This window comes from Littorina saxatilis, linkage group LG15 (genome assembly GCF_037325665.1).
Source record: "Littorina saxatilis isolate snail1 linkage group LG15, US_GU_Lsax_2.0, whole genome shotgun sequence".
NCBI classification, from domain to species: domain Eukaryota; kingdom Metazoa; phylum Mollusca; class Gastropoda; order Littorinimorpha; family Littorinidae; genus Littorina; species Littorina saxatilis.
In genome coordinates this window covers 45,168,002-45,189,839 of record NC_090259.1, presented here as the reverse complement: position 1 = coordinate 45,189,839, position 21,838 = coordinate 45,168,002, and the positions used below count along the sequence as shown (strand labels likewise).

General features: G+C 41.7%; 1 protein-coding gene across 1 annotated transcript in view; it reads left to right on the top strand.

The window, feature by feature from the left end:
- LOC138949441 (uncharacterized) overlaps positions 1-19,001 on the top strand; it is a 35,779-nt gene extending 16,778 nt beyond the window's left edge. Inside the window, exons 3-4 of the mRNA XM_070321271.1 lie at positions 2,783-3,053; positions 18,316-19,001. Coding sequence (XP_070177372.1) covers positions 2,783-3,053; positions 18,316-18,583 — 539 coding nt within the window. The 3' untranslated portion in view covers positions 18,584-19,001. The remainder of the gene's footprint in view (positions 1-2,782; positions 3,054-18,315) is intronic.
- The last annotated feature ends 2,837 nt before the right edge of the window (positions 19,002-21,838 follow it).

Sequence of the window (21,838 nt, the reverse complement as noted above, 5' to 3'; positions counted from 1 at the left end):
TGGCTTATGAGATTATGTTTGTTTTATGTACTGTGTCCCGAAACATCCACTTTCTAACTTCATAGATGAAGGTGAAGCGCAATGCCTTATCTACTATTGCATACATCCTAATTTAGCATTGGTTAACAGAGTTATTCCCACGCTTTACTTTTACACTTGTAGCAAGTTGGTTACTATTCGTAGTAGTACGGCAGCAAACTCTGACCACGTTTGGCTTTGCACTATGTACGAACTATTTTTGCAGAACAAAACGTGTGTAGCCGCGTGTTATCTTATGTCTTGGTCGTTTAATGCTACTTATTTAAATATTTACAAATATGATTCTCCTGCGCTCTGTCTCTCTCTCTCTTTCTCTACCTCACTCTCTCTCTCGCTCTCTCTCTCTCTCTCTCTCTCTTTCTCTCTCTCTCTCTCTCTCTCTCTCTACCTCCTCACTCTCTCTCTCTCTCCCTCACTCTCTCTCTCTCTCTATCTCTCTCTCTCTCTACCTCTCTCAGTCTCTCTCTCTCAGTCTCTCTCTGTCTCTCTCTCTCTCTCTCTCTCTCTCTCTCTCTCTCTCTCTCTCTCTCTCTCTCAGTCTCTCTTTCAGTCTCTCTCTTTCTCAGTTTTCGTTTGCCCTACCTCACCTTTCCAAAGTTGTTTCCCCCCGGACGGCTGTCAGCTGCCTCCTCCATTTACACGACCCACGTGGATAGGAGAGAAACTGCAGAAGTGATTTCACACACATGTAAACATGACCGTATAATTGACACCAAATTTGTACGCCTCAAGATTAAATGATCAGCTCGTTTTGTGTAACTTAAATACTGCCTTTTGTGCGGCTTAAACGCTACCTTTGACAGTAATTTGAAGACTTCGTTTCTTTGCAATTGAAACGTTTGGACAATAAAACGAGAAACACGTGTGTCTGTCATATAACACTTATGGTTTCATCGGATACTCTGAAGCCTAAAGCCACCTTCTGTGTCTCTGTTTCTTTAAACAGGGACTGTGTGCTCGAGTGATCCTCTTATGGCCCTTTTTTATACGTCTTTGTGCATAATATAGAGCTCAGGTGAACTTTTTAAAGGAGCTGTTTGTCAAGAATTATGCGTTGAATTTTAATTGAACTAAATATTAAACAGGTTGACGCAGCATTCTTGTATATTCATGGTTGTCTGTCTGTCTGTATGTCTGTATGTCTGTCTGTCTGTATGCTTGCCTACCTGCATACCTACCTGCCTTACTAAATCTGTGTCTGTCCGTCCGTCTTTCTGCGCATAATTATAACAGCTTGTAGTACCTCGCTGTTGATACAGAGTACATTTAACAAAACTATACATAGAATAATAGATAAAAGGTTGAATGTTCCAATCAACTATCATCAGGATACAGATTTTTTTTTAATTAATGTACCAACAGGATTACGATTTTTTGTTAGCAATTATCTTGACAGACTATAGTCGAATACATTTGAATGTTAACAAATGTTAAACGATATCGTGTTTGCACTGGAACTGAATGTGAAATCACAGTTAAATACAGCGAACGTATATTTATCAAAGGTCTGTCAAAGCCAATTGGCGTTCCATATAATCATTTGGAAACGATATGTTCTATGGCAATGACTACAGCGAACACAATGTATATGTTAAACAGGGAAAATTACTCTTTTTCATTGCAACATGAACAAAATAACCCGATGATATTATGATTAAAAAAAATCGACTGACTTTTACAGACAGAAATTACCAGATTTGAACGTAATCTTATCGCGCCGTTGAAATAAACAATGTCAATTTCTCTGCAATATAAACAGTTAGTTTGTCTTTGTTAATTTTGTTTTAACTTTCCCTTTAGAATATAGAATGGTAATATACGAATGTGTTGGTTTAGTTTTTGAAGCACATGTTTTTATCTCGACGATAATAATCACATATTGATGAAAATAACATTGAGCTGTTGCTGTCAGGAACAACGAAATTAGATACCGTGAAATGCTCAGAAATGCTTATTGTGAAGATTATATCGGATACCTTGCTATGCATGCCACTGTTTGGGTGAAAAGAAGTTAAATCACAATTCTCCACCCTTTCGCCCACCCCAATCTCCCAGCGTGCAAAACCGAATATCAACTTTAGTGCAATGCGGTTGCCATACAGAGACGTGAGAAGTGGCGTATTAACACAGTTCACCCCATGAGTAAGAAAGCTTTCTGCGGCGTGCACCATAAACTTATAGCCGTGGTGTGGGGTGCTTTGGGGCTCTGGCGATGATTGCCATCCAATCCACCCCATTAAAACGTGGGGCTTAGTACCGGGTGTTGGCCGCTTTGATGTCGTCGTGTTCCTACCCGGGTACGGGGAGAGCTTAAGCGGGTGGGTGCATTACGGGTTCAGCTATATTGCCAGCTGGGACAAGCGCTGCGCACTACGACCGCAGGTGTTGCATGCACGTGGTACACGAAGAGTTATCAACAGCAAGATGAGTTATGGGTCTTGCTGTAAACGACCGTTCAAACACAACTTAGACCGCATGCTTTTTCCGAAAACAAATGAAATCGGAGAGATTGGTTATTGTGGGTATTTATTATATTTTTTTCAAAATGCTTTATTATCGGTTGGTTACCTTGAATCGGAAAGCAAGGAAAAGACAAGGAAAGAAATACACAGGACAGAAAACAAAACGCAAAGCAAAGTAAAATCTACGACAATCCAATATCAGCTGAATGTAAGAAGAACACATTTCAGGTCAAGTTTGCTCATATTTACACACTTCAAAATGTTTCTCTCTTCTTTTGCAGAAGTACAGGACGATGACGATGACGACGACTCTGACCTTGAGTCAAGAAGGTCATCGGGGCTGGACGGATCGACTTCCGGTCCCGTGTCGTCATCGTCGCTGAAGTGCAAGAAGCCCCGCAAGGCTCGCACGGCCTTCACCGACCACCAGCTGTCGTGTCTGGAGAAGTCGTTCGAGCGACAGAAATACCTGAGTGTCCAGGACCGCATGGAGCTGGCCAACAAGCTCTCGCTGACCGACACACAGGTCAAGACCTGGTACCAGAACCGGAGGTGAGAGTTTGTGTTGTCGTTGTGGTTATTGTTAGATTAAGCGTTGTTATTGTTGTCCTGGTCGCTATTATCGCCGTTGTCGAGATCATCATCTTCATCATCATCATCATCATCATCATCATCATCATCATCATCATCATCATCATCATCATTATCAAAAATGAGTGTGGAAGACAGAGAAACAGACATATAGACAAAGCTAAACAGAGAGACAAGTAGAGAGGAAGACAGGTAGACTGACAAGACAAAGCCGAGAGAGAAAGAGAGACAGGCGGACACACACACTAAAGAGACAGACAGTGAGTGCTAAAGACACATACAGACAGATAAGACAGAACAGAGAACAATAAAGAGGGAGACAAAAAGATAGCAAAAGACAGACAGACAAATACACAAGACAGAGCAAACAGAGAGAGAGAGAGAGAGAGAGAGAGAGAGAGAGAGAGAGAGAGATACAGAGAGAGAGACAGAGAGAGACATACAGAGAGAGAGACAGAGAGAGACAGTGGGTTTTTTTAGAGAGAGACAGAGACAGAGACAGAGAGGGAGGTCTGTTGGAGTGTTTGGCTGTTTGCTCCGCCCTACCCATCGGTTCCGTAAAAAAACACTCGTCCGTCGGCGCCCAGCCTTTGATGTCACGTGGTCTCGTGATGGCGGATTACGCTAACAAAGCCGAGGGGATCTTCAATATCCTAAAGCAGTGACGGCGGCACGGGGGGTGGCTGTTTAAGCAGCGTGTCTCTGCCTACAAATGAGAAAGACCTGCATGATAGGCCTTAAAGATATATTCCTTCTCTTGAAAACCATTCTACGATAGAACAGAGTCGTGCAGGTTCGTGTTTTTTTTTCATGGGTAAGAGCCTTTTTCCAGTTGGACGTGAACTAAAAAGCTATAGCATGCATGGTTTCCTTTGGGAGTTGTTCTTTATTTTGTATTTATTTGTTTATTTATTTATGCATCCATTCATTTATTCATTCATTCATTCACTCATTTATTCATTCACTCATTCATTCATCCATTCTTTCATTCATGCATTAATACAGATATACTTGTTTGTGTTGTTGTTGTGGAGTTAGTTTCGAAGATTTACATCGGTAAGTGTTACATTTAAATCAGAACAAAAACCAATTCGCAGTCTGCACAGAGACCCGTCCAATCTAGTGGCTGCTCCGCCTGGCGTCTGGCATTATGGGGTTAGTGCTAGGACTGGTTGGTCCGGTGTCAGAATAATTTGACTGGGTGAGACACGAAGCCTGTGCTGCGACTTCTGTCTTGTGTGTGGCGCACATTATATGTCAAAGCAGCACCGCCCTGATATGGCCCTTCGTGGTCGGCTGGGCGTTAAGCAAACAAACAAACAAACAGGGACCCGTCATGTTGTTGATTTGTTTGTATGGGTTCAAGTGGAAAGACACTCTTATCCCATGTAAAAGTCTGGACAGAGCTGTGGTGGTTTACATGATGGTTTACATGATGGTTTACATGATGGTTTACATGATGGTTTACATGATGGTTTACATGATGGTTTACATGATGGTTTACTAACACGACAATAAAGGTATCTTTAAACGGATGATATTTCGTGGAAGATCAACACCAATATAAAACAATTTCTTTCGCTTTGTAAATGACACATGTTACTGCGACAATTTATATTTATATGGTACAACATGAGTTCTTCAAACCAGTTTTTATACTTGTAGCGAGAGAAATGAAGATTACAATGTGACTCTCGTTTGAGGTAGTAGTACCGTGTGATCGCCAAGTCTGTTCTTTTAAACGCACAATCCTTCCCGTATGCACAAAATAATCGACACATCATCTCAGATCTGGCCAGGGTGCAACACATCAACAGCCTACACAGAATGCAGTTTGGGTGTTGATTTTTAGTATGTGTCCAAGTTGAGGGATGTTCTCATCCCATGTAGAAGCCTGGACAGATCTAAAACAGTGAGCTAAACTGCTTTCACTGGAAGGACTGTGGCTTTAAGCACTGACGAAATATAGGCGTGAAAATAAAACACACACTCATATTAGGCAATATCCTTCACGACGCTGTAATAATTTAGCCGATACCGAGCGATATGACACGCGAGTTTTGAATAAGAACAAGAGACTGCAGATGAGAAGAACTAAAAGAACAAGATAACATTAAACATGTACTCCCAGGAAACATGGACAATCAAACATAAGAACATGTTCTTCGAGAGTGTTGGTCAAATGGAAACACTTAACTGTTCACGAACAGTGTCAGTGCAACTTTAACTTTAGCTGCAGGATTCATTGGGCGTCGAAAGAGTCGATGTCGATGTCCTTAGCTTTACTCACTTAAATGGTCGGTGGGAAAAGTCACCGCCTTTTAAAATGCTTCGTGTGTCTGTTCCTGAGCCAGTTTTGTAGTATTGTATGTGTTCGTTCTGGTTGTAATGTTCTATGCCTTTTCATGGTACTATGCAAACGGTGTATACTTTTGTGAAACATCTGAGAATTATTGATGGGTGAAGTAATGGGTTTCATCCAATTAGGTACACACTTTGAGTAATAAATTGCTGTTGCACACAAATTTCATTGCGCAAGTGATCTTGTAGACTAACTGTCTGCAAGGAAGAGACTTTCAAATATTGTTACTGATAAGAGTTTTACCACCATTTGCACTGCACATTATTCGATATATTCAAACTCCTCGTGCATCGGATCTCTTCAAAAGCGATGGAAAAAAGTTAACTAATTGTTAATTAGGCCAAACAATGAATCTGTAGAAATCGATTATATAAACCAAGTACAAATTAATGAACATTCTCTCTCTCTCTCTCTCTCTCTCTCTCTCTCTCTCTCTCTCTCTCTCTCTCTCTCTCTCTCTCTCTCTCTCTCTCTCTCTCTCCTCCTCCTCCTCTTCCCCTCGCGCCCCCCTCTCTCTCTCTCTCTCTCTCTCTCTCCCTCTCTCCCTCTCTCTCTCTCTCTCTCTCTCTCTCTCTCTCTCTCTCTCTCTCTCTCTCTCTCTCTCTCTCTCTCTCTCTCTCTCTCTCTCTCTCTCTCTCTCAACAGGAGCCGTTTTACATACACTCACATAGGTGGCCAGCACATTATGCAACATCAAAGAAAGAAAAACAGAGTAAGGCGGTAAAATTAATGTGGATTAAAAGGCCAGGATAAGCAAAGCGTCGCGCGGACAGTGAATGCGAGGCGTGCTGTGTTGTGGTCGTGCCATTTGGTACCCCGCTACAACCTACCTTGTCAAAACACAGGTCGCGGCGAAGAATGCAATAAAATACGAGCTGTAGCCGCCTCGGTTCGGAATCCTCTTCGCGGTCGCTCTCTGATTGCGAGGTGTTTTTTTTCATTTTCGGCGTGAGGCGCGGTTAGCCGTGCAACAAAGCACCGCAAATCATACATTCGCCCTACCTCTCTGTCACATTTCCATTTTGGAAAACAAAGTCTTTGGAATATTGCAGTTTGCACTTGCGCAGCGTACACTCTGCTGGCGGTGGAGTGTTTTGCCGGCCACTGCGACCGAGTTGCAATCCGGAAAGACCGCCATTGTAGTAGGGTGGGAGGGTAGAGCTGAAGGCAAGGGGAGTGTATACTCCGTGTCACTGCGAGTAACGTCCCTTCTGCATTGAGGAAACACGAGTGGCGTCCCTTTTCACATCCACTTACCCCCCTTTACAAGAAGGTTTTTTTTGTGTTTTTTTTTTTTTGGGGGGGGGGGGAGGGGGTGCTCAGTCGCGGGGTTTTGACAATTTGTCTTATGATTATCCACCGAGTGCTTTCCCTTCTTTTGAACTTTGATTGCTAAATGGCTCTCCAGCTTTGTGCGCCGCACAAGGCGAGAGGAGCGAGAACAAATATCTCCCTGACGACAATCAATGGACAGGTAAACAGACGATTATATCCTCCATGGTGAGGTGTGTTGGTTCAGGCCAGGTGTCTCCTGTTGATCCAAACCCTCCCAACGTGTTGCTGGTACTGGGAGGAAAGTTTGCTGTGTTAATTTCAACCCAAATTGCCCTTTGATCTCTCAGTTTTCACAATCAAATTCATTACTGTGGCGAGTTCTTGGGTGGGCTTGGGACAGAAGATGTGTAGAGGAGGGAAGGGACCTGTCGTGTTTTGAAAAGAACTCCCATCACATCTTCTACACTCACACGCACGCACGCACGCATGCACGGATATACTAATCTTCAATATTCTGAAGGCGTGTGGAACCAGAAGAAGAAGAAGAAGCATACACGGACACACGCACGGGCATGGACACTCTCGCATGCACGCAGACAGACAGACAGAGACATACACACAGTGACACACACACACACACACACACACACATACACACACACTTTTGTCTGCTCTTACCAGCGAAGGATGTTGAACCGTGGACAAGTCGAAGAGGAAAACATCTTTCCCTTCTTCCTTGATAAAGACTAGAAATAACTTCCTTCCTCAAAATAAGGGATCTTTCTTTGTTTAATTGAGAAAATGGGTCATTTACTAGTGTATCCCCCCTCTCTCTCTCTTTCCTTTCTGCTAGATTCAAGCTTTGTGCAACAGGATTCTAACGTTTATCAGAAGCACTATTTTATGTGAATTTGGTGATACATGTTACATTATTCAAAACAATTGTTAAACCAACATCAACAAAAACAATAGAAGCGCTCATTCTATACTTCTTTTAACATTCATTTTATCAATTTATCTGTGATAAGTACTTACTTAACTTGTTTTACTCTCCCTTTTATCAATGTATTTATGTACTAGATGAATACCCGCTTCGCCGGGTACCCAGCTTCGCCGGGAAGAAGTAGAGCCGAATACCCGGCTTCGCCGGTTGCCGGGTGTACGCCGGCTTGGCCGGCGCACCGTACGAAGGAAGGGAGATAAACGCGCAAAACACTGGAGAAGATAAGAAAGAGTTACTGGGAATGGATGTACAGAAAAACCAAAATCGGTTCAGCGCTGCGCGCTGAGAGCACGTGTTGAAAATGTTCATCAACCAGATTATGTCCGGAGTGTACCTGAATATGCCCACCAAATTTGAAGCAGATCCATCGAGAACTTTGGCCGTGCATCGCGAAGTGACAGACAGACAGACAGACAGACAGACAGACAGAAAGACACATACACACACAAGCCGTGTATAGATATAGATGGTAACCTTCTTATAAACCTGTGCATAATACACAACGTCATACATACAAATAGGAAAATAATGAACAAGTATGCATCGGACAGAAAGTAGCCTACTTTATGATTATTAACATTTTCACACACAAAGTGGGCTTGTTTATCGATTTGTCTATAATTTCCAAAAGGTTTGAACAACAAAGACATAAATTCCGGCTTTTTTCTTGTTTCTCTTTCTGATGTTAGCAAAGCGATCAATCTAAAAAAACAATATCCGTTTCAGCAGGCTATGTATGACAGGATGCTAAAAAGTTGAGGACAGATGTCGAAATGCTCTCCACCCCCTCTCTACCTGCTACTCGTAATTTTTATGCTGGTATCCAGGCTTTTTTCATCAATGGCCCTTTACCAGCATAATGTCAAGTGGCGTACCGTTTTAAGGGGATATTGTCCCACGTTCAAGTGCTCCTTTTGGCAAAAACACTGGTTTAATTATTTGCGCGAAAGGTCCAGGAATCCTACTGCAATGATGGCAGTCTTAAGCCCGTCGTACATTGAGCCCCAAGTGGACTTCGCGAAATCTGTTTACCAAAAACTCAGTGCTAAAGCTCTGTGCGGCCAGCTTCGCCAAGCATACTTCGCGCAGTCGACTTCCCCCAGTTAAGGGCAGGTGGGCCACTATGTTTTTTTAAATTTGAATGTTTTATTTTGTTTGAATGTTATTTTATGAAAGTAATGAATAAACAATGATAAATGATAGTCACTTTTTGTATTTTGGGTTGCTGGTTTTTGTTTTACGCAACAAAAACAGTCAAAAACAGACAAAACTGGAGTACAGGGGGAAAATAATATTTCAGCAGATATGATTGTCACACTTCTAATTACTGTTATATTTTATCTTTCTGAGTATGCTCTAGGGGATTACGAAGCAGATTTTGATTATTATATTTATATTTGGAGTTAGGGACATTTCTTTGTTACAACCGTCAAACTTTAGGGTAACCCCTGCAAACATTTTGTTTGAAATAACCTGGTTATGACTGTAATACAATGGCAACAAAATCCTTTCGTAATCCCCCAGAATGTGATATTCTGCACAAACTGCACAAAAAGTTATTGCTCTAGCTAAATTACAGCCAGAGAAATCGCAACACCACAGATGCAACTGCCGCAAAAATGGCTGACATGAGACACATTTATTGACACATAAATATGACACTTTAGACAAAAACACAGACACACCTGCATTTTAGGTATGTTATGAGACCATTATCTGCAACAACATTAAACAAGTCGCGTAAGGCGAAAATACAATATTTAGTCAAGTAGCTGCCATTTTTCAGCAAGACCGTATACTCGTAGCATCGTCAGTCCACCGCTCATGGCAAAGGCAGTGAAATTGACAAGAAGAGCGGGGTAGTAGTTGCGCTAAGAAGGATAGCACGCTTTTCTGTACCTCTCTTTGTTTTAACTTTCTGAGCGTGTTTTTAATCCAAACATATCATATCTATATGTTTTTGGAATCAGGAACCGACAAGGAATAAGATGAAAGTGTTTTTAAATTGATTTAAACAATTTAATTTTGATAATAATTTTTATATATTTAATTTTCAGAGCTTGTTTTTAATCCGAATGTAACATATTTATATGTTTTTGGAATCAGCAAATGATGGAGAATAAGATAAACGTAAATTTGGATCGTTTTATAAATTTTTATTTTTTTTTACAATTTTCAGATTTTTAATGACCAAAGTCATTAATTAATTTTTAAGCCACCAAGCTGAAATGCAATACCGAAGTCCGGGCTTCGTCGAAGATTACTTGACCAAAATTTCAACCAATTTGGTTGAAAAATGAGGGCGTGACAGTGCCGCCTCAACTTTCACGAAAAGCCGGATATGACGTCATCAAAGACATTTATCAAAAAAATGAAAAAAACGTTCGGGGATTTCATACCCAGGAACTCTCATGTCAAATTTCATAAAGATCGGTCCAGTAGTTTAGTCTGAATCGCTCTACACACACACACAGACACACACACACACGCACACACGCACACACGCACATACACCACGACCCTCGTTTCGATTCCCCCTCGATGTTAAAATATTTAGTCAAAACTTGACTAAATATAAAAAAAGGGTTTTGATCAATTTGTCCATTTTGCACTGGCCCACCTCCCCTTAAGACAGGGTTTAGGAATTGTAGGCACAGTACTTCCCGTAAACACTGTTCTGCCCACTATCTCATATTGGTTAAAGTTTTTTTTTTACATGGGATAAAAACATTCCTTCACTCAGACACATTCAAAACAACAACAAACAAGTCGCGTAAGGCGAAAATACAATATTTAGTCAAGTAGCTGTCCAACTCACAGAATGAAACTGAAGGCAATGCCATTTTTCAGCAAGACCGTATACTCGTAGCATCGTCAGTCCACCGCTCATGGCAAAGGCAGTGAAATTGACAAGAAGAGCGGGGTAGCAGTTGCGCTAAGAAGGATAGCACGCTTTTCTGTACCTCTCTTTGTTTTAACTTTCTGAGCGTGTTTTTAATCCAAACATATCATATCTATATGTTTTTGGAATCAGGAACCGACAAGGAATAAGATGAAAGTGTTTCTAAATTGATTTGGACAATTTAATTTTGATAATAATGTTTATATATTTAATTTTCAGAGCTTGTTTTTAATCCGAATATAACATATTTATATGTTTTTGGAATCAGCAAACGATGGAAAATAAGATAAACGTAAATTTGGATCGTTTTATAAATTTTTATTTTTTTTTACAATTTTCAGATTTTTAATGACCAAAGTCATTAATTAATTTTTAAGCCACCAAGCTGAAATGCAATACCGAAGTCCGGGCTTCGTCGAAGATTACTTGATCAAAATTTCAACCAATTTGGTTGAAAAATGAGGGCGTGACAGTGCCGCCTCAACTTTCACGAAAAGCTAGATATGACGTCATCAAAGACATTTATCAAAAAAATGAAAAAAACGTTCAGGGATATCATACCCAGGAACTCTCATGTCAAATTTCATAAAGATCGGTCCAGTAGTTTGGTCTGAATCGCTCTACACGCACGCACGCACACACGCACACACATACACCACGACCCTCGTTTCGATTCCCCCTCGATGTTAAAATATTTAGTCAAAACTTGACTAAATATAAAAACATCCCGATTGATTGCTGTGCAGAGTTGGAATATGTTGATCAATTAATTTCTTTAACCCTTTCGCTGCCAATCAAAACTTCCTGACTGCCAGGGAATATTGGAGTTCGGGGTGTAATAATTCACAAAAAATTCTAGCTCCAAACTGGCAGTAGGTAGAAAAGTAAAACCTATGTTATTTTTAAAAGAAATTCAACCAAGAATCTGTTTTTAGTATCTAATCATGGAAATAATGCACAAGGGCAGGACGGGTATACCCGTCCTAAGGCAGTCAAGGGGTTAAAAGTCATCAGTGTTCGTTTGGAAAAGATATCATCAGAAAGTTGTTATTGTGCACCCAGGCTCTTGATGTTAACTGTGCACGTGTCCAAGAGGAGGGGGAAAAAACAGCGTTCAAAATGTTTCCCAATTATGTCGAATCTTATTAACTCACTCAAAATGATAGCCTGACACTGTCACAATGGCAATTTATCTTTAATGAATCATCTGTACATATTTAACTTTTTATTTTTTTTATTTATTTATTTTTTTTAGCACTGCAAAACATTTTTGTCGTACAACATGTCTTGTTTGAGAGAAGTAAGAAACAATAATTCCGGTTATAACGATTTAGAAAACTGGGACATGTGTTGGTCTTAAGCGTGTTGGGGTTTAAGCAGGGACATGTGTTAGCGATAGCTATTCATCACACCAACCCCACGAGCATAACATCGACATAAAATCGCTAAAACAATTCAAAATAGCAGTCAATGAATTATTAAGCGCAAAGTGAATGGGATGGGCTTTTCAGGAAGCTGACAATAAGCCTGTTAGAGGGAAGAGTGGTCTCACCAACACACAACAAATAACACAATCAAACGACCGTCTCCAGAGACCTGAATACCCATTTCATTTAAAGACAGAGTCACCTTGTATTGTATACATCAAGACTCGTATTAGGTAAAAAGAAAAAAGAAAAAGGTGTGCCAGCTAAAACCTCTCTCTCTCTCTCTCTCTCTCTCTCTCTCTCTCTCTCTCTCTCTCTCTCTCTCTCTCTCTCTCTCTCTCTCTCTCTCTCTCTCATTTCATTTCAGTTAATTTTTTTTTTTCTCTTTTTCTCTCTCTCTCTCTCAGTTTACGTTGTTCTCTTCATGGATTTTGCACATACATTATGATTATGTGTACAATGTGTACATGTGTGTGTGTGTGTGTGTGAGCGTGCGTGCGTGTGTGTGTGTGTGTGTGTGTATGTATGTGTGTGTGCGTGTGTGTCAGTATGTGCATGTATGTCTGTGTGTGTCTGTGTGCATGTGACCGTGTGTGTCAAAGTGTGTGTTTTAATGTATACCATTACCAATGACCATGTTGGCATGTATGCTATGAACATTTTTTTTCTTTTTTTTCTCTTTGTCTGATTTAATAACCATGTTTTTATGATTTTGCTTTGCTTCTTCTTCTGCTTTAATATTATGCACTGCTTAGTTAATTCCCTCTTGGGCGAGGGCTGGATGAAAAAAGATCTTTGCTGTATCTACTCCATTACCCTCGAAAAATAAAGTTGGTTCGTTCGTTCGTTCGTTCGTTCTCACTCTTTTTATTCCCCTCTCTCTCCCCTTCTATTTCTCTCTCTCTCTCTCTCTCTCTCTCTCTCTCTCTCTCTCTCTCTCTCTCTCTCTCTCCCTCTCTCTTTCTCCCACCGCACCCACTCTCTCACTCTCGCTATCCAGTCATAGTTTGATTGCTGGCAAACTTCGACAATCCCAGTAGCCTTCGCTTTAACGATGAAACACTTGAAGGCAATCGTGGAGCAAGAGAAACGAAGGCGGATCATCTGTCGTCGTGTTAAACGCTGCTGGTGACGAGTGTGAGAGGCGTGTGTGTTGTTGTGATGACCCCTATCACGTCACGCGCTAATGACGCGCTAATTGGGCTGACGACACAACGGACTAATTGTCGGCCCGCTGCTTGCTCAGTTCGTCAAGAGGCGCTCCAGTGCTGATTTATTCATAACGGCTGGATTGTAGAGACTCACAAAGACTACAGGTCTTCCTCCAAGCTCGGCATGTCAAGGGGCTCTGGGTGCTGGTGTGTGAACGACTCCCGTTAGCTCAGAGCTCCCCCTGCCCTTTAGCGGCCTCAAATGAGGGTCGGGGGACTGCCGGGGGCGATGGTGACGATAATGTAATCGTCTTTAATTATCTGTCGCCTCGATTAGTTGTCGTTCTTGATGCAGTCGAATAATCCGACAGTGCCCTCCCTTTCGGGCAGGATCGTTGTGCATGAGTTGCGTCCCTTTTGTGGAGTAGGGGGCGCTGCTGTGTGATGGTGGCGGTTGATTGGTCGATGAAAGCTGGCATATGGCGCCCCCACATTGACGCTGGCCTCCTCACTTCTGTGACTTGTGTGGACAATCATTCTTTTACTCTGTTTCACAATACAAAGCTGTGGCGTCGCCTGAAGCCATTTCGTTTCGGTTGCCTGTCTATTTGTGTGTGAATCAAATTTTTTTTAAATCGATTTTCAAAGGAATTTCATATTTTTCCATCTGTTAAATATATCAATCCTCCATATTCCTTGTCATTGTGTTTGTTTGTTTGTTTGTTTGTTTGTTTGGTTGTTTCTTTCTTTTTTTCTTATTTTCTTTCTTTCTTTCTTTCTTTCTTTCTTGCTGTCTTTCTTGCTTTTCGTCTGTCTTTCTTTCTTTCTTCGATGCCTTTGTGTTTCTTTTTCCAGTCGATTTGTTAATCAACTTCTAATATGATAGCTGTGAAATCAACTAAACAAGAATCAAGACAAGGCTGGAAAGCCCGCGTCAGTTTCTCATAGCAACCTTTCATGAAAAACCCACTTATGTATCAGCTTAGCGTTTTTCTTTTCCTGTTTTATCACACCCAGCATCTCCTGCTCTCCTCTCCATTGCTTCCTTTTACCGCCCGCCTAAATATAACTGGCTTGAAAATTATCTTTGGAGCAAAAATCATCTTTAGAGGATGAAAGTCGCTTGTTCATGTCAAAGCTTGTTATTCTCTCAGGTGCCAGGAGATTGGTTCCGTATAACTCTCGCTTACTCCATTACACATGTCGTATGCATTTAGAGCGCTTACTTCCCTTTGTTTATTTCAGCATTGTCCGTGCAGAGAGCCATGTTTCAGTGGTCAGTTCTGTCAAGGCCCATTGGCCGCTGACAGTTGGGGTTTATCTGCTGGACATTAGGCGTCCACACTGCGATGACCAGCAGGACATTGGTCCCTCATAGAGCGGTCAGGTTGCTGCTGTAATAATCCGCACGAAGGGCATTGTCTGTGACGCAGAATTAACCAAGCTGGGCTTGGAGTCATTATTGGCTTCATTCTCACTCGTCACATGCATAATGCAGAACTGACCACACCAAAGCCTATAACCATCACTGGATGCTAGCTTGCTAAACACATGCACGGAAGTGTGAATGAATGCAAATGCGCTAGTACGCTATCATACAGGAACAAACACAACTCCAAATGTAGGTTCCCTCCACTGTATTATTCAGCTATGACAACATACACACAAATACAAACAATCATGAACATAAATGTTAGGTATTCAAAAATCCGGTACTCACAGGTTTGGAGGCAAAAACAAAGCGAGATTACAATCCCGTGCACAATTTCACTAACAAAACCCTCTACCCTTCACTTATGTGGAGAAATACACAAACAGTCCGTGAACTCACAGGCACACGATATCTACTTTACTGGTATCGACTCACGGCTCGTGTGTAGTCAGAAAAAAACAATTACAGTTCATATTCCGGCAGACTCAAATCACCGTCTCCTCTGCCTACTAAACACTCATTATATCTTACGTCATTAAGATCTTATTGACATATTTTAACTCTGTTCATACACAGAATTACACAGCGTCTATGGCCGTTCACTAGGAAATGTATCTGAATACTAATTTCTTCCACTGGCGACCTCGGTTTACTCAGTTCCTTTTGTCCTGTGACCTCTATGGTCCAACTATACGGACCACCATAACCTTGCAATAGCTTCGCGAAATCCCGTCGAATTTCAGCTATGCTGGTCTAGAGTTACGATACTTCGGCGGCTTCTCAGATCCGTCATACTTGTCATCTGGTCGCTATCTCCCTCTCAGACCGGTTATACGACGCACTGCACAACATAAATAGCGGACATCTTGTCTTAGATATCTGTCTGCTATGTTTACAGTTTACAGTGTTAGTCGATTCAACTTATGCGATAAACACTCTAGCGATATTCGAATGCTTATTCCATTTACCTGTTAAGTGCTTTCTTGTCGCATCTATCCGGGCTTCCTTTCTCCCGGCCGATTACTTGGAAAACCCCTCAATGTCCAAGGACAGTGGTAAAGTGTAACAATACCCTAGTTGCGATTTACAACATCAACTATTCTCGGTCAGTGAGCTGAACTCACAGTGCGTGCCACACACTTTGCTATGTCACGCTATATCTCTGGTTAGCGCTCTAAAAGCGTGGAGGATATCACTGTCAAACTTTGCCTGTTACAGTGTTATTCGTGATTTCCTTCACAGGAAGTAAGCAGGCTACGCTGAAAACCGTTAATGGTTATTACCATGTAGAACTGACCAGCCTAGCCTTGGAAGCACTTAATCCCAGGCCTAAACCTAATTCTAACTTAACTTGATGCGTCTTTCTGCAAAGCAGAGTTAAGTCCGCTGAGCTTATAACCAGTCAAGCACTATGTGCACACTTTGCAGGTTTATCTCAGAACCATGTGTGCTGCATGGTAGCATGCCAGTTGCACGAATAATTGACCAAGACTTAGAACCATCATTGGCTTCATCCGTAATGCTAACTTACTTACTTACTAAGGCCCTTTGCCCCCAGCGGAGCATAGACCATTGACGACGCTTCCCCATCGCACTCTGCTCTTGGCTGTTCTCTCCGATTCTGTTCAGGTGTTGCCTTGCCTTGCCTCTTAATGCTAACTTGCTTACTGCATAGTATGCCTGCAAAGCAAAACCGACCACACTAAGCGCGGAATCGCTACTGTTAGCTTTTTGTCAGATAATGAAGAATTAACCAAATGATGATGATGGCCATCGCTGCTTATTAGCTTGCGAAATGTAGTATTGCCTGCATTGCAGCATTATCCAGAACAAATGTGAGACAATTACTGGCTGCTAACTTGCCCGCTGAGTAGTTAGCTTGAAATGGAATTAATCAGACTTACCATAGAAGAATGAATCAGTTGCATGATACATATATCTGAAATGCGGAGTTAACCTGACCAAGCTTCCGCCGCTGTCTGCATGCTAACTTGTCAAACGCATATATCTGCAGTGCAATAGTTATTATCTAGATGTCCAGGAATAATATAACACTTCGCGGGTTCTAACTTTCCGGATGCTGCCAGGGTCTAACCGCAATGTTGGCTACAGTCTCTATTTTGTTCGATTTTTGCCTTTGAAAGTACTGAAACACGCGGAATCTGATCACTTTCTCGACGTTTTTTATTGAAACGACCATAAACGAAATTTACACATCGAGCAAAACAAAACTTGCTAATTCATTATTTGGACATCAGAATGGATCGTTGTCTTTACAGGGTTATTGATACAGCAAGTGTTAATTCCGAGCGTCTGCGGGCAATAACAACTGTCTGCGCAGGACATAAAAATCCAAACAAACGTTTATCGGAAGAAAGGGGAAAGAAGTCTCAAAGTGGAACGGGAGACATTCGCGTGTCGTTTTCTCCCAGACCGAGAGTAAAAGGGAGGAAACTATTAATATTCACCGCGCCAGAGCCACCGCGGCCACCTCGGACAGTTACAGATAGAGTTACCTCCCCTAGACACGCTCTCATGCGAAGGAAGAAGAGAAAGTGGGCAATGGCGCCCGTTTTGACATGTAATGACTGCGGGTTTAGCGGCATTAGTTTTCTATCAGGTCTCCTCGCGGCCGCCGTATTGGCCAAGACAGGATAAGTTGTGGACCGTTGCCTTCAGCGACTGGGGTTTAACCTTTCGCTAGATCCTCCTTGTCTGATGTCTGACGTAAACAGTGCCAGCCCACGCTGATTAGCATAATTGGACAGTTTATCATGAATAATCTTCCTCTCTCTCACTCTCAGTTTCTCTGTCTGTGTCTCTCTGTGTCTTTCAGTCTCTCTTTATGGCATCGTCCTAGCCGTTTTTCGGAGTGTCTTGGACTTTTAAATGCCGAAACAAAGAAGGTGGCGAAAGACCACAAAGCTGTCGCATCAATCAAATGAGATGTTTTGGTTGTGTTTGTTTGTGTGTTTGTTTGTGTGTTTGTTTTTTCGTGTCCACTGTTATGTTTTTTCTTTTCTGTCTTAATCGCCACTTTGGGGAAAATGACTTGTTGATGAGGTTTCAGACACGGATACTTATGTAATCATTTATTTATTTAACATTGCGTTTGACACTTGTAAAAGCAGACACAATCAGACACCACAAAGAAATGTGTTCTTCACACTCTCAGTCTTTCTTTATTATATGTTTTAAACTGCAATGAAAAGCTCTTATTTTCGTGTTTTGTTTTTCTCAAAATCATTGTGTTCACCGCTCCTTCATTTGATAAGATCGCCATTATCCACAAATACCATGGTTTCAATGATGAATAAGTTATTTCCAGTTTTCAGGTTCCCAAATAAAACACTAGATTTCATTTTAAAAAACATCACAACACAACACAACACAACACAACACAGCACAGCACAGCACATCACAGCACAGCACAACACATCACAATACAGCACGACGCAACACAACACAACACAACACAACACATATACCAAAACAGAAAGAAGTTATGAGAACCTTTAATTTATGACAAAACATGTAATGTTTCATGCAGTGTTTTCTTTTGTCATGAATTTTGATTACATATTAACACCTCCAACACAACATACCACACCACAACCCAAAAATCTGTACGAATCTCAATTTAAAGAAATGTGTGTCTTCGCATGTTACAGGACCAAGTGGAAGCGCCAGACAGCAGTGGGACTGGAGTTGCTGGCAGAGGCAGGGAACTACGCCGCGGTGCAGAGGATGCTGCAGACAAACCCCTACTGGGCCTCCTACCACCCTCACATGGCCTCCATCATCAGTGGAGTGGATTCCGTCTACTACCGATCCATGGCCGCCGCGGCCGCTACTATGCCCGCCGTCGGCCGTCCTATGCCCCGCGTCTATATGCCACCCATGCCCCAGAACGTCAGTCCTTTGCCTCCTCCCCACTGACGTCTGAACTGATTTCATTAGAATGTTGGCGAAAATTAGCGGCTGACGTTACGAAGATCGCTTTGTGTGTATTCCTGTGACACCAGGCAGTACATGTTTTCTCAGAAAAGTTACCTACCCTGTCCTTGTGCCACAGCAAAGCTGACGTCATCAGGATTGTTTTCAAAAGCAGCGCTGACGTTACAGACTTCGCTGTGTGTATCCGTAAGACAGAGCAGTACAGACGTTCTCGGGAACGTTTGATGCCCCTGTCCTTGTGTCACAGCAAAGCTGACGTCATCAAGATTGTTTTCAAAAGCAGCGCTGACGCCACAGACATCGCTGTGTGTATTTCTGTGACACGACAGTGCAGATGGTTGCAGTAACGTTACATACCCCTGCCCTTGTGCCACAGCAAAACTGACGTCATCAGCAAGAGACCTTGTCCGTGTGCGGTCCCTTGAAACAGAAGCACTAACGTTAGGGGTGACGTCACTACTCCCTGTGCAGTCCTACGCAACAGCAGCAATGACGTCACCCGCGAACACATCAGGTTGTGTCACTGTGAAAACAATTCCCCTCGGAGCAGCAATGACATCATTTGTGAGGTGATTGCCACCGCCTTTGTACAAACATTTATCTGGAACATCAGGTTGCAATGGAGACATCATCTTCTGTTTCTTTGTGCAACAGACAGTGCTTTGTAACACAAACAGTGACGTCATATTCGGCTTCAATCAATAGCAAATGTGAACGTTTTTTCCCCAAGATAACTGAAAACTTGCCATTGTTTGCGTTGTGTTATTTGTGAGACATGGTATGTCACTGACGTCATAACGGACTCTGTGACGTCACAAACAGCCAAAACAAGACCAACCTCTCACGGTACGGACATTTTTAGGTGGTAACATTTATAAGCAAACTGTAACGTCCGGATAAATACGATAACAGAATTGATAAGTATATTTTATGATTATGGACGTTATTCTGGTTTCCATGACATATTGTGATGGTTGCTACTCTTCTTATTGGATATCCGGTTTTCGTTCAGATTGTAGATGAGTGATTTTCTATGATTATATTCAAACCCTTTTCCAATTTGGTCGATATACTCAGCCACTGCGCCTGAAATTGCGACCCAGCTGTGACGAAACCAGCTGGATGACTCTTCTTTTGGAAGTAGAGTCATCGCTGACGTCATTCCTTTTGACGATGTCACTCTTTTGTCATAAGTGTTCTGCCGCTGGAAAGAAAAGACAATAACCATTTAATCATTTTGCGATCTTTTGGTTTAATATCATTAGAGTGAACGTTTTGTTGTGACGATTTTTGTTGCATAATAGTGCTAAATATCTACACTTCCAAATGTGTTAATGCGAGTGTAATTATCCTGAATGATAATTGTTTACCCGGCGAGGTGTGACCATTTGTATTCCACACGTGTACCGGTCTGTCTCTGTGTGTCTATTTGTGTGTCTACCTCTATGTTTTCATGTATATCTCTGGAAAAATGCTTTTGTTTACGGTCAAATATGTACAGAATTTGACAAAACCAGTTGTGTAAAATTCTCACAAGTATTGACAAATCACTGTAAATTTGGCTTCTTCTTGTTTCGTTTAGGCCTAAAAAAAAAATAGGTGTGGTTACGGTAACATAGCCAAAAAAAAATAGGGTAGGAAGGTAGGCAATCACTTTTTTTTTTTAACTTTTTTTTCTAATGTGTACAAATTAAACCTACTTGACAGGGAAATAAGTGTGCGACTCGGGCGCTTTCGCTTTCATTGCGTTTTCTGCACTCGTTTACTTGGGTATTTGGGTATTTTTTTGACAAATGTAATAAAAAGTTATAGGGTCGGCCCCCAAAAATAGGGTAGGTCGGGTTACCGTAACCACACCTATTTTTTTTTAGGCCTTAACAGTGATGCATCGGACGGACCACATTCGTGTTGACACTAGCGCTACATGTATTTATTTGTTTCGCACGACCAACAAACTGTGTACCTTCTTCTTCTTCTTCAGCGTTCCAGAATGTTCTGGTTACGTGTGAGCTCGTTTGCCCATTTGGGTTCCCCAAACTATACTCTGAGAGCATAGTCAGCTTCACTCCGCTTTCGTTGAGTAGGCATGCTGGGTATTTTCGTGTTTCCATGACCCACCGAACTCTGACATGGATTACAGGATCTTTTCCGTGCGCACTTGGTCTTGTGCTTGCGTGTACACACGAAGGGGTTTAAGTCACTAGCAGGTCTGCACATAAGTTGACCTGGGAGATCGGAAAAAATGTACCGTGTGTGTATTCACGTTGACCTTTACTTGTTCCATTTGTTAGGAATCCCAGTGGAGCTTTTTCCTGCGATCTTTTAAGCGATGGATTGATTGATAGATTGATCTTATTACTTATTGATTGATCGAGTTAGGTCTAAAATGAATATCAACTACTGCAGATTAAAACGAATAAACGGAATTTATATACTCGACAGAGAAAACGCACGCACGCACACACGCACACACACACACACACACACACACAAACACACACACACACACACACACACACACACACACACACACACACACACACACAATTTGGAAACATACCAAAAAAATGAACAGCCTGCGTGCTCTCAGGGCGGTGTGCGATTTTGTGTGAATTGATGTCGTAAAAGCCACGTCATTAGTAGCTTTTTAAGAAAGTATTTCGTCGAAAATTCCACCTCACCACAGTAAGAAGTCAGGGCGCTTAATTTTGATATGTGACCAAGTGATGGATGGTCTAATCCCGTGTAAAAGCCTGAGATGTCTTTAGCTTGTCTGTTCCTGCCGCAGGGTTGTTGTTTTATTTCGGTAGGTTGGTGTTTTTACTTTTACAATATTTAAGACGTGTTGTATTAAGAGCTGCCATAAAGAACGCAGGAAACGGCTTTTTTCACAAAAATGTTCAAACCAAGGCTATAAGGCCAAAAAAAAAAATAGGTCTGTTTACGGTAACCCGACCGACCCTAGTTTTTTCGCGCGACCCTAGACTTTTTTTTGGCATTTGGGGAAAAAAAAAAAAAGTCTTGGTTTTTTTGGCAAAATAACGTAAAAATATGGTTTTTTGGAAAAAAAAAAAAAAAAAAAAAAAAAAAAAATCCCGACCTACCGACCCTATTTTTTTGGCCTATGTTACCGTAAACAGACCTATTTTTTTTTTTGGCCTAAGTAGAACATAAATTATATTTTTGTCCTAAAGAATATCTGCAGTCCAGAGAAATGCAAGTTTTACGCCCTCACGA